This window comes from Lactuca virosa, chromosome 1, assembly GCF_052849685.1.
Source record: "Lactuca virosa cultivar CGN04683 chromosome 1, Lactuca_virosa_CGN04683_v6, whole genome shotgun sequence".
Lineage (NCBI taxonomy): Eukaryota > Viridiplantae > Streptophyta > Magnoliopsida > Asterales > Asteraceae > Lactuca > Lactuca virosa.
Genome location: NC_136426.1, coordinates 83,334,038 through 83,347,631, shown reverse-complemented (window position 1 = coordinate 83,347,631; position 13,594 = coordinate 83,334,038). Strand labels below are relative to the sequence as shown.

The following is a 13,594-nucleotide window of genomic DNA, read 5'->3' as shown; positions in this document are numbered from 1 at the left end:
AGGGATATTTAAATTATTTGACCATTTTTTAGTTGCATTCATTATATTATGATGTTTATATGATGATTTGATGAACATATTTATGGATTTTGGTTTCATAAAAAGTTTTCATTGATTTAGATCATTCTTATTAGATGTCAAGTTGAATTATATGCTAAATATTAATAAATTTATGTCAATAGCTTGTTTAACCATTGAAAGTTAAGCTATGAAGTGATTGTATTTAGATAAATTTTTAGAAAAATAGCATAAAAGTCACTAAGTTTATACTAAAATTCTAATTTGATATTGTGTTCTTTTTGTTTCAAATCTGACACTCACGTGTTTTCCAATTTGTTACAACTCCAACCACTTGACCGGTCAAACATGTAGTCTACTAACTTGGCATGTTGACATGACATGCTGGGTGTCAAAATTGATTTTTTTCCTATAAAAGACACTAAGTTTTCATTTTTTTCAATTTCGAGGCGTGTAATCATTCAAGGCCCAGAGGTCAGGTTTGCAAGCCGTGAAATTTTTACTTCTCATATCATATTCATAATATTACAGGAACGTCTTGAATCTCATGGGGTGACTCCCGAATGCTTTCATGACTTAATCTTGATTGACCATTTAGTTATTGAATGACAATTTAATTATTCTGGAGTCATGTAATCACATGTCCATTAACAATATTGAAAATCATATTTTTTAGCTTAATTTTCAAAAATATGTTTAACAGATAAATGTCATGATTATTACGTCTATTTTAGTATTCTCATTGAACTATTACAATATATGTTAAATTTAGAGGATCTTAACTACTAATGATGTGACATATATGTAAGAGACTATACATACGCCCACAAGCCCACCACTCACAAACACATATCTTATCATTAACGGTTTTTTTTAACATCCTAAATTTATAAACACAATTTTCCTTTGAAAATGAAAAGCTAATAAATAAGTAGAATACGGTTTTTATATAACTAATACATATTTATAAATAACATTATGATTTGAAGGTAAAAAACCTCGTATTTTATATAAAATGTGGTTTTTAAATGAAAAAAAAATGCATTTATACTTTTTAAAATATAATAAAAAAAATTATACAATTTAAAATGGAAAATGATTAACATTGAACAAAATTGGAAAAAATGATGTTATATTTGGGACAAAAAGATAGTGTTTTGAAAAAATAAAATAAAAACGTAGGGGTGTTTGGCTTATCTTTTGAGAGGCCAAAAGTTCTTTTTGGAAAAGATAAAAGGTAAAAGATGTTTGGTAAAAACATTTTAAAAACTACTTTTGAATTTTTGATATAAGGAAAACTGACTTTTTGGAAAAGTCTGGAAAACCTGACTTTTTGCAAATTTTTCAAAAAGGACTTTTGGCCTCTCAAAAGATAAGTCAACCACCCTCTTAGTGTTTTTTGTAGGGGAAAAAAATCAATTTTGACACGTTAACATGTCATGCCATCAAAAACTATTATTTGTGATAATTCAACTATTATTGTGGTAAAACTCTTATATTACTTCAATTGGAAGTTAGTTGAGGATTATTGCCAATTGGTATTTGAGAGCAAATAGCTAAAATCTTGAGAAACTCTTTGTAATAGTCGTTTTGGAGATTAACCAGAGAAATTATCCATTCTTGCAAGAAATGCGTGAATGATAAAACAATGTTTTTAATTCAAGACAAAATTACATTTTTGGTCCCTGTGGTTTAATGATTGATTTGAATCAAGTCTAGTTTTCTTATTTTTTATTTTATTTATTTTTTTTCTATTTTTTTTTTATTTTAACTGACAATCCCTATTTAAGTTTTTTGTCACACATTTGGTCACTATGTTAAAAGAGAGGCATGTGCTTTGCACGTGATGGCTAAATTTATCTTTTTAAGTTTTTTTTTTTAATTTGTTTAAATTTACACATGATATCCCATATATCCTTTTATCATGTTTTTTCTTAAATAACTATAGAAATTAACTAGATAAGTAATTTGTACTTTTCAATATCTTCGTTTTTATCAAAAATATTTAAAAAAAATAAAGCTAATTAAAATTGGAATATACTCTAACCAGTAAGTAGGACGTGTCTAATTTTTTGGTATGCTAGCATCTTCATCATTTTTTCCCATATACCATATTGTAGCCATTGCATATTTGCATGGCATGCCTGTCACTTCCCATCTTCTATATGAGCAATTATTTTCATGAATATCTACAACAAATTGATCAAGCCATGGACCAATAACTTCGTATTTATGTCCACTATTTCAATACACCTTATTCTTTGCAGCTTCTATTTTGATGTCCTCCATTAATTTTGTGGCATGTGGAGTTAGTGGTCCATTAGACTTCTCAATAACCTTTTGGACATTTTCGATTCTTTTCATTAAATATTGCCTAATATATTCCAAAGCTGTTATGATGGGCTTGTCTCTCCCATCTATCACTTTGCTATTCAAAACCTCATAAATATTATTAAGCAACACGTCACACTATGCTCTACCTACATTATGGAAAAAGAGTATTTACCAATCAATTGTTTTCTAATACGAATTGTACTAGTACCATAACACGTCACTGTATGCTCTGCCTCAACTATTGCATATGCTACTAGGTAAATACCATTATTGGGGTCAACACCCTATAAATGAAATCATCAGACAACCATTAAATTTAAATCAGTTTAATTGACTTTGGAGAGTTTTCCAAATATGCCATCAGCAACCTAGGTGTATCAATCATAGTAAACAAAACCAGAGCCGAAACAGCAACTAGAATGTACATTAAAAAATTAAAATATGGACAATGATAACTCATAATATCTATGCATGGGCGGCTCAACCATTTTGGGGGCTCAAAGCGAGCCAAAAATTTGGGGCCCTTTGGCCTTTGCTATACTTGGAAGATGAATATGTCGCAAAAATCAAAATCGGTAGAATAATGCAATGTCATTTTAGTTTCATGAGTGCAACGATGGTTGATTTATTCTTCGGCTTCATTTATTTTGTGATTAACGGATTGGATTTTTTAATGGACTAAACTTTTGGACTTTGGAGAATATAGGGCCCCTTAGAATTAGGGGCCCTAAGCCTTTGCTTAAAAAACCTCTACATAGAGCAGACACTGTAATCTAAGAATAAAAAAAAAAATATATGGACCACTACAACTACAGCTAAGAGATTATAACTTTTGTTACCTTTTATTTTAGATCATCTTCAATGCATTGAACTCTTAAAAGCTCAATGGATTGTCGCATTCCACTAACTACATCATTTTACGTATTAAACTCTACATTTCATTAAACTCTTAAGAATTCAATGGATTGTTACATCAACATTTTATTATATTCTTTATAAATAATATTAATAAATAAAACTAGAATATTACATTAATTAAAAATTCAAAATGACAACTACAAAATATTAATTAAAGATTACAATTTAGAAATTAAAAGTTACGAATAATACATTAAATAAAAGGTAGAATATCTAAAATACAAATTTTACTACATATTGTATTTTATTAAATATAAAATATAATAAATAATAAATCAAAAAATTAGTAATATATAGTTTGTTTATTGCAAAAAAATAATAATAATAAATTAATCCAATGTTACTTTCTATATAAATTGTTATATTAAATTGAGAAAGAAAAAAAAAACAAATGATATTACACGGTTGAATGTGTATTAAACCCCATTCATTGAACTCTGCCTACAATGTCAATTTTATCCCATTGAATGCCACATAACCATCATTTGTTCATTAAACTCTCCATTGACCTTCCATTAGAGATGACCTTAGTACTTATCTCATACTTTGTTGATTTTTAGGGTTTGGCTAATTGAAAGAGTAGGAAACAATGGGGAAAGACGCGATCACTTATAATCATGGGAAAATAAATTGAATTAGTTATTATAAATGAAGATTACAACAAATCAGGAGTAGAATTAGTTATTATGGATGAAGATTACATCAAGTCATATCTCTAATGTGGCGGCAATAGAAGAAAGGAAAAATGAAAAACATGAATTTGCCTATCACGTGCTGATCACATGACTCTAATTAACTGGACTAACATTAGGGAATTAAAAAAACTGGACTTAATTCAAAACAATCATTAAACCACAGGGACCAAAAATGTAATTTTGTCTTAATTCAATGTATTATTTCGTAATCGGTTAGAATAGCTATTTTGAAGTATAAATTGATTGGGAGGGACTTAAGGGCCGAATTAGGAAAATCATAACTGTCTAGAAATGTGATAGCATACGGTCGGTGCACAGGCCGTATAGACAACTATTGAAAATCTAGATGATAGTTAAAATATTGAGAAAATTAGAAGGTGATTTATATGGAGCAGTAAATTGGAAAAGAAAAATATCAGTGGGTTGCATGGGAAACATTTATAGCCCCAAAAAGGGTGGGTGGCACCGGGCTTGGATCTATAAAAAGTCTGAACATTTCTCTATTAGCTAAGTGGATGTGGCGACTGAAAAATGAAAACTCTGAACTATGGGCGAAAGTCATTCGATGCATTCACGGCTTAGATGGAAGACATTGGTCTATTTTTGCCAACAGATCTAGAACGGGTGTTTGGAAGAATATAGTCAAAATCAGGCTTGTGTTAAAGAATCTCAATATCGATCCCAAAGAAATTGTGTATTGAAAACCAACCGAAGGTTTTTGGGTTTCCGACTTCGTGATGACAATCACTTCTTTGTGAGATTGTTACGTGAACGGATTGAAATGGCGAGTCACATAGTCTGCGATGGACTGTTTGAATGGTGCAAAGTGATACCGTTTAAGATCTTATGTTTTATTTGGAGAGCGAAGCTTGGTAGAATCTCATCATCAGTTTCGTTAGAATTAAGGGGAGTCCCAGCTCCATCGATTATGTGTGGTTCATGTAACTTGGAGGAGGAGACGAACGATCACATTCTACTCTTATGCCCATTGGCGAAAGCCGTCATGGACTTGATTTTATCTTGGTGTGAAATCTCATACGATGGATTTGATTCGGTGAAGGATATGTTACTTTTCATATCTTGATGGTCTAAGTGTAAAAAGAAAAGAAGTTTGTTGAATGTGATCTTATGTGGAAGATTGTGGTGTATATGGAATGACATAAATCAAAGGGTTTTCAACAACATTCCCTTTGTGCCGGCGAATACTGTGGAGAGGATAAAATCAATAAGTTTCATTTGGTGTAAACATAGAGGTTCATTTAAAAACATGGAGAGTTTGGAATCTTGGTCCTTTTCTTTGTTTGTAATTTTCTTGTTTTTCAGTTACTGTATCGTACTTCTCCCCTTGCATCATCTTGATGTGAGGTGTTTTTTATTTTATATATTTGTCGGTTCCAAAAAAAATGGATATTCACCAGCACTAATGTTGATAGGGCTTGTATGGGGATTTGTACAGCTTGTTCCATGTTTTGGTACGACTTGTATGAACCCTATAGAAACATATACTTGATATTGAATAAAACATTAAAACTTGTAGGTCGTTGAAAGTTGACAGTAATGATGGTACAACCCATATGGCCTTCGTACAACCTGTAATTATGTATCATGTATGATACAACTTGCATGGTCTTGCATATAGATCGTACATGAGCTAAACAATAACTCAATAAGCGACAAGTTCAGGGCCAAGATGGGCTTTCTCCGAACTTTTTCTGCTCTAGGTTGGATTGCTCTTTCATATATGGGCTTCTGTTGGTCATTTTCATGTTAAGATACAAGGACGGATAATTTTTAGACGATACTGGGGTAACAATCGGGTCTGGCTTTACTCGGACCTTTTATGGACCGGACCCAACATTATTCGGCATATTAATTATATATATATTAAACCTGTCTTCCAACATGAATAGTAAATTTTCCGAGTTTTTGGCAGAAATGGTACCTCTATTATGTTTGTGGATGTTCCCTCTATTGTGCGGGGTATTTTTTGCCATTATGTATATTCTTTAGGGTCATTTTATGTCAATATCCGTATTCTTTGTGGACACGTGTCGTTCATCGTTAATCGGATTTGTTGATGTTTATCTCAGGGACATTCTGGAACTTTCCACCGCCTCTCCGATCAAATGACCTTTCTATTCTCTGTTCGCACACCCACTTTACTTCACCCACTTCACTTCCCAATCCATATCCGCCGCTTCTTCGACTTCTCCATGGTTAGTCGGTCCCAGCGGACTACATGGTCGACTACATAGGGTGTCCGCTTACTCATCGGTAGCATTAGCCCTGTCTCCGATTCCTGCAATAGTATATCCTATTTGAAGCTTATGTCTGTTTCGGGGTCGATCTATGTTCATCTGCCACCAGTTCGACCATCCGTCTTGACCACCGTCCGAGTTCGAGTCCATGGTACCATCACAGACCCGATGAAGCGCACAACGTCTCTTCGACGAAAACCAAAAATACGCTTCCTCAGATGCATACATCTGTTTGTTCTCTACACATATGTTTGTTCGCCACCACCGGCTTCTCTCTCTATATATTCGTTATCTGATTCTCCGTTTTCTGCTTTTTTTTCTCCTTGGATGATCTTCTTCCCAGTCTCTGTTCTCTTTCTTTTGGAAGAAATAGAGACACAGAGGACACCGGCTACATGTTCGCATCTACTCCAGCGGTCTTCCATGGAAGCATCTCCTAACATGATCACACTTTCACGAATTAAAAAAAGATCCAAAAAAACGTGTTCAATGAATGCTATAGCCAGTAGATGTTTGTGATGCAGTAATGGATTTTGCGATTCTGCTTTCTTATGTTCTGTATTCGTGTTTCAGGTTGATTTTGGAATTCACCCCATTTGAGCATTGTTTCTCACCAGTGGAGAAAACCTGTCGACAGACCTCCGACTTTGATGGCTGTAAGTTTCCATGTTAATTTCATTTCACTGTGGATTTTACTTCCGATTACATGTTAATTTCGTTTCTATGTGTGTCTTCGTATCTATGCCCACTACCTGTTTGAAGAAATGTCTAAACCAAATAACAAAGAAAAAAACTCAGGGATTTAAGCGTTTCAAAGGGTTTTCATTAAGTTACAGACACTTTTCATTGAAGAAAGCGTTCAACAGGTACTTTGTTATCATTTAATCATCTAATGTTAATTCAAGGCATATTTCCCTCTGATTGCCCTATTTGTCTCATCAGTGATTAAGATGGCGAATTGTTTAAGTATTAACCATGTGATTGTTGAAAATATATGAATATTTGAACTTTTACACTATACGGTATCTGATTAGGGAGCAATTAGATTGTCTTCATTGGTATTTCCCAAATTGCATTCAAAAAATAAAAGAAATTTAGAAATTGTAATAACTTTCTTTGTCAGCTCAAATATTATGAGCAGAACTTGATGGGTTACTTAAGGAATGTGGTTTGCCCAAATCTTCATATGTCAAACGTGTAGTTGGCCGGTAGCATAAGTAATTTTTTTTTTAAAAAAAAACTGCAATGCTTTAAGTAACTAACAACTATTTTTTAGTAAATTGACCAAATTAGAAACGAATCTTCATAGCAAAAAGCTGTTCTATCCATTTGTGTTGGACAAATTGAATGATTCCACCAGATGGTTTGTTTTTATTGTTTTCTAATTTTGTTTTGAGTAAAGTGGGTTACATGGCTGGTTGCCAGATGTATCCTGCATTCACTATGCCACTAAGAAAGATCTTTTTTTTTTTTTTTTTTTTAATTTCTGTACTGCATAGTTGTATTTGGGATGATTTAAAGCCAAGTTGGTCACTGGTAAAAGCTTGGATTCTATATTTCTTGACTCTGCTTCTTCACTTCTTCACTAGATGTGCTTTCTCATGTATCCCATCACTTATTTTTTTTTTATTAATTTATAAAAAATTGTTCGTTTGTGATCATTTTTTGGACCACTGTACACTTCACACTTTTTTTTTTTTGTAAATTTGTGTTATCAGAGAGCCTTGCATGTGTGCTCAGAAGCGAAATGTGTATATGCTTTCAAGGATGCGGTGTCATTAAATTCCGAGTGATTCTAATTATTTTCTAGGATTTTATATTTTTTGATAAATAAAGTTTGTTTATATCTTTTTAAAGTCTACAATATGGAGGGTAATATTGAAATTGTTTTTGCAGTGAAGAGGAGAAGTTGAAGAAACTTGGCAACCTTATAAATGACAGCCACCATAGTTGCAGTGCTCTATTTGAGTTCAGGTATTATAAAAAGTCGTGGAAAAAAAATCTTTATATAAACTTATAACATACCTTCTCTCTTTCTTTCCAAAAATGTTAATAATATTTACGCATGAAAACAGTTGTGCAGAGTTGGCAGAAATGTTCCCTTTATTATAGGTTTTTTTTGCAAATTGGGCTTCATTTTTTTTAGACGGGCATTTTATGAAATTGTCTGCATTCTTTCTGATTCCATTACTAATCTGCTTCTTCCATGAGTTCAGTGATGGGTGAGTAAAGGAGCTTTTTAGAACAATCCGATACTTGGTTCTAATAAAATGTACTCATGTCTTACTTTTAACATTTAGGAACCTCTTTTGTATCATTTTTATGTTGCAGGCCCAAGGAACATTTAATTTTGTTATGCAGGAGGTTTTGGAATTGATCCCGCTAAGTTTTTCCATGTAATTGAAATTTTTGCATAACTAGAATAGCTGAAGTTCGAAAAATTTAACAGTGATTAAATTTTATGAGATTTCAAATTTCTTATATAGCTTACTGATTTCTTATATATCTTACTGCTTTCTTATATAGCTTACTGTTGAAGTGAAGCTATGTGATCAAAATTGTAGTCTTCTTGATCCAAGATTGCTATAAGTTTCCCTAATTTTTTTAGGTAATTTAATTTTTTACATTTATTGTGATTTTTACAAGGTTTTATGCTTTAAGATTTTCTTCAATTTTTGATGTTATCGTTTTCCTTATTTCTGATCAGTCTGATGTATTCTGAATTCTAATTGAAAATCTGATATGTGATTTCTGATTTTGAAAATCTAATATAAGATTTTGTTTTCTATAATTCTTTATAATGAGATTTTGAAATTCTCATATTGTAACTATGGTTTTCAAAATCTATAATAGTAAAATATGATGTATCTAAAATCCTGATTATGAAAATCTGATGCATCTGAAATTCTGACATTGAAAATCTGATATTGGCATGCGAGTATATTTTTTGGTTTATCATGGTGTTTCAGGTTTGGGGCATGGCCTACTGGGAAAGAACATGGCAGTTAACAATTCTAAGAACATGATTTGATGTTGTGCAATTCTAAAGTGAAGGGTAAAATGGTCATTTCACCTTCATTGACCATTGGTCAATGATAAGTTTCTGATCCGTTGACTTTTCAGGTGATGGCCAACTCAGCAGAAAAAGTCAGATTGGCTGGAAATCAAAACGTTATGGTTTGCGAGAGAGGAACCATGTTTGGTTACAGTAAGTCTCAGCCTACTTCTTATTTTTTTTCTTTTTCTTTTTAAATTTTGTTACCTGACAATTTGACAATCTTTTGTAGATGATTTAATCGTTGATCCACGCAGCTTTGAGTGGCTTCGAGAAGCTAATTGTCCTGTTGTAGGTATAAGTATATAACAATAACATTAATAAAAGATAAAATTTGATACTATAAATACTTGAATTCAATTGACTTTGACTTTTCATAGGTTAAGTGAGATCCAATGGGCTGCTTTCATTTTACTTTGTGCAGGGTGCACAACAGCTCAACTTAATCCTTCGTAAGTTTAATTATCTCCAGTTTACAAGTTTATTTTTTTCTTATATTGTTTCTGAATTGGATGTGAATTTCCATAAACAAACAGTTCATCTTTATTCATTTCTTTTTATAATAGCATCATTGATTATTTAATTCTTTATGATTATGTTTCACTTTTCGTTAACACTTCTGATCATGTGCTTCAGACTCCTTTCGTAGGTTGGATAATGGCCATTGTGAGTCCTTGTATTTTTCAACTTATTATGTCATATTACAAAAAAAAAATTGTTTATTAAAATAATTAGTATTCTGATATGTACTCAATTATTTCATTTCCAGATCATGGCACTTTTAAGTGGTTTTGTTGGAGTCTACACAGAGGTAAACAGTGTAGTTTGTTGATTTTTAGTATAAGGTCCAATAGTTACTTAATGGGGGCAAAATGGTCATTTCACATGCGTTTAACTCCTATCAATTTGCAGGCTATAATAAAGAAACGTCCTTCGAGGAACATAAATGTGCAGAATTTCTGGTTATATGTTTTTGGGATGGCTTTCAATGTTGTTGCAATCATTATCCAAGATTTTGATGTTGTTGTCAACAAGTATGTTTCTTATACTCTGTGTAAAAGACGTAAATGCCCCTTCTCATATTTTTATCAATACATTGTTAACTACAATTTTTGTCTTTTGTGCAGGGGATTTTTCCATGGATATTCACTAATTACAGTTCTCATGATTATCAACCATGCCCTAAGGTATTTTATTTATACCAACATCTGAAAGATATGTTTTTTTTTATAAGATTTAATTGAAATAAAAATAAAAATGTTTATTTATTTGCAGTGGGATTGCTGTGTCCATGGTGATGAAGTATGCTGACAATATTGTGAAGGTAAGTTGATTGGTATTTACAGTTTTGCCATTATTGCAGGTTTATTCAACTTCTGTATCAGATGTGACACATGCATTGCAGCAACCTGCTGGGAAAAACCTGGAAGGTGGTGGTGTTGGTAGTGGAGGTCTCCAGGAACTGATACCTTGTGTTGCAAGGACAGCTGTCGCTGTGGGAGTGGATGGGCTTTTTATGGAGGTATGAAATAAGAATATATAGTTTTTAAATAGCATTTGGGATCTGTAGTTTACGGGTTTCTAAGGGCATATTTGTAAAATCAGGTGCATAATGATCCACTTAATGCTCCGGTTGATGGTCCAACACAATGGGTAAATTTCATGACACTAAAATATAGTTTTGCTTTGTTGATTTAATAATGTTTATTGATTTGGTGTTGTAAATAGCCTCTGCGACATTTAGAACGGCTTCTAGAAGAGCTTGTGGCAATTGCTGCAAGTTTTAACTGTATTTGGAATCATTTTAGAGCACATTTTTTTATTTGGGTTTTTGTTTTGACTTTCTTTTTGTTTGTTTTTGATATTTGATAAAAGAGGATTTGCTACCAGTGGACACAAGAAAATGATTCGTTTTTTTGCATTACTATGTTTCTATATCCAACTTTTTATGGCTTTCATATAGTCCCCAGCAAAAGCAAAAACAGCCATAATAATTAATACATACCGAAAAAGAAAAAAATAAAACTCTGATCAAAACCGACCCCCGCGGAGCGGGGCACACCAGCTAGTTTGTAATTAAAGAAATTCACGATTGGCTAGGCTATTTTGGATATTTTGCTTTTTGTTTTTTGGGTAAATTATACGAATGGTCCCTGTGGTTTGGGGTAGTCTGCATGGTTGATCCCTACAAAGAATTTTTAACTCGTATCGTCCCTACAAAGAATCTTTTAATTTTGGTCCCTGGTCAACATGAAATGACCAATATGCCCTTATGAATTATTTTAACTGTTTATTTATTACTAACTTATTTATTAAAAGAATTTTTTAATAAGCGTGAGTCTCATTCCTCCTTTTATTTCTTCATCATTGATCACAAGAACTCCATCGTCCACATCCATTCTCTAGCCCCCGTCCTTCCCCTCTTCGGCAAATCTTACGTTCTCGCTACCCAATGGATCTCTGACACCACTTCCACCCTTCGTTCTTTCCACCACCGTATTCCTCCCATTCCCAGTAGTTCGGTTGTACCTCAAACCTAGATCCAATCAACGAAAATCAAATCATTCAACGGAACCTACAAACTCAAAACCAAAGATATAAGTAGAATCGCTGCTCCATCTCTCCATCTAGCCTCCGTTTTTGGCAGCCCCCAACCTTAATCTAGATTGTTGACAATCGAATTTTGGCGATGTGGCTTTTGTTGGATTTGTTACATCTTAGTGATTAAAGGAGCTTTATGAAATTCGATTTCTTATAAGAACAACAAAATATTTTTCTGAAATTCGACTTCTAGCTTAATTTCACTGACGAAGGAGAAACCCAAACCAGGAACTAAACATGAATTTCTGAAATTCGTTTTTCTGGGTTTAAGTTCTTTGAAATCACCAGGGAAAAAGAAAATTTTGGGGAGAGCAGTGGAGTAGAGAGAATCTAGCATATGTTATTCTCTAGTGATGTCTCTGATCGTCTAACATATGTTTCTAGAGAGAGAGGAGAGCAACAGAGTAGAGAGAATCGAAGTGCTTGTGATTAATGGTTTCCAAATCCTTTTTTTCTATACTTTGTGGTTTCAGAAGTTGTTTTTTCTAAAGTCAACTTTGTTTTTCTTCTGTAGGTATAAGGCAACAAAAGGGGTGGATGATTCAGTTTCTAGTGAAAAAAGAGGATGTGGGAGGAAGGAGTGAGTGGCGGTGGTGGGGATGAGAGTTGCAGAAGTAAACCCTTCTCGTGTTTGGGTTTAGGGCAAGAAGAAGAGGAATAGTAATTAACTATTTTTAAATGAATTAATAATTATAAAAAAGTAAAAGAAAAAACCAGTAAGGGCATAGTTGTCATTTTACATTGATTAGGGACCAAATTCGAAACAAAATAAAATTATAGGGATGATTCGAGTTAAAAATTCTTTGTAGGGACCAACCACGCAGACTACCACAAACCATAGGGACCATTCGAGTAATTTATCCTTGTTTTTTTTTTTTTTGTCATTTACTAGAAATGTGTTGGATAAAATAAAAAATAGTTAGATAGGAGTTAATGTATTTGAATTATTATTAACACTTTATATTTCATGATTCAATTAAAATAAAACGAGAAAAAAAATATATTTCTTTGATAAAAGCCATTCATTGAAACACAATTTACATAAACACTAATAAAAAAATATGATAACTATTAAGGTTATGTTTTAGAGAGTAGTTGAAAGGCTAGATGATAGTTTAAATGTTAGTTAGCTGAAAACTAGCTAGCAGTGGAAAAATTATTTGTTAGTTGATAAAAAATAACATTTGGAAAGAATTGGTTGAAAATAATAATAATAAAAACATAAAAAAAAACTTTCATAAAAATCGTTCGACAAATATATAAAAAAAATATCACCTTATGTAGTATGTATTTCAAAATTTTATTAAAAAATGATATATTTGATTGACACATTAATTTCGGAAAGTCTAGACTATTGATAGTCTAAAACATCACAATTGTAGCGTTTCAAAATAAAAATGTAAAAAGTAAAACAAAAACAAAGTGTTCTTATAATTGTTGATGAGTAAACAATAATTATATTTGGATTTTTTCTAAAAATAGCGACTATTTTTCTTACCATTCAAAAACACGTATTTTTTAAAATTTTATATATGTATTAGTTTATAACCCGTGGGAACCACGGTTACAAAATTAATTTAACTTTCATTGAAAAACTCAAAATTATTAATTAATTATTTTAAACAAATTATTAATTAAGAGATATATTTTTAGTTATATAAAATTATAATCGTTGATTTAAATAAATACGTAAAATTATATTATCTTATAATTTG

General features: G+C 32.1%; 1 protein-coding gene and 1 long non-coding RNA gene across 15 annotated transcripts; both read left to right on the top strand.

The window, feature by feature from the left end:
- Positions 1 to 6,077: 6,077 nt before the first annotated feature.
- On the top strand, positions 6,078 to 9,277 carry LOC145149308 (uncharacterized). 13 transcript variants are annotated; one of them, XR_013730215.1, is made up of 8 exons: positions 6,078 to 6,879; positions 6,986 to 7,089; positions 7,942 to 8,012; positions 8,120 to 8,197; positions 8,299 to 8,335; positions 8,555 to 8,619; positions 8,750 to 8,831; positions 9,193 to 9,277. It is a non-coding gene; the product is annotated as an uncharacterized LOC145149308 (long non-coding RNA). The 13 variants fall into 13 exon arrangements; XR_013730203.1 differs by having other exon boundaries at positions 8,299 to 8,445; XR_013730209.1 differs by having other exon boundaries at positions 6,084 to 6,472; positions 6,797 to 6,879; positions 8,299 to 8,619.
- A 274-nt stretch (positions 9,278 to 9,551) lies between these two features.
- LOC145149281 (CMP-sialic acid transporter 4-like) lies at positions 9,552 to 11,199 on the top strand. Of its 2 annotated transcripts, XM_079075205.1 has the most exons (10): positions 9,552 to 9,573; positions 9,659 to 9,730; positions 9,915 to 9,944; positions 10,048 to 10,089; positions 10,191 to 10,312; positions 10,406 to 10,465; positions 10,554 to 10,602; positions 10,642 to 10,800; positions 10,884 to 10,931; positions 11,007 to 11,199. In XM_079075205.1, exons 3-10 carry the CDS (start codon positions 9,936 to 9,938, stop codon positions 11,145 to 11,147), a joined length of 630 nt encoding a protein of 209 aa, XP_078931331.1. In that variant the 5' UTR covers positions 9,552 to 9,573; positions 9,659 to 9,730; positions 9,915 to 9,935; the 3' UTR covers positions 11,148 to 11,199. The 2 variants fall into 2 exon arrangements, with proteins under 2 accessions (XP_078931331.1, XP_078931332.1); XM_079075206.1 differs by lacking the exon at positions 9,552 to 9,573 and having other exon boundaries at positions 9,653 to 9,730; positions 10,684 to 10,800.
- The last annotated feature ends 2,395 nt before the right edge of the window (positions 11,200 to 13,594 follow it).

What these genes read in the sequence shown, in the direction of transcription:
- LOC145149281 (XM_079075205.1), top strand. An exon ending in TTGTTGGAGTCTACACAGAG is followed by an intron (nt 10,090 to 10,190) that starts GTAAACAGTGTA and finishes ATCAATTTGCAG; the next exon opens with GCTATAATAAAGAAACGTCC. An exon ending in TTTGATGTTGTTGTCAACAA is followed by an intron (nt 10,313 to 10,405) that starts GTATGTTTCTTA and finishes TCTTTTGTGCAG; the next exon opens with GGGATTTTTCCATGGATATT.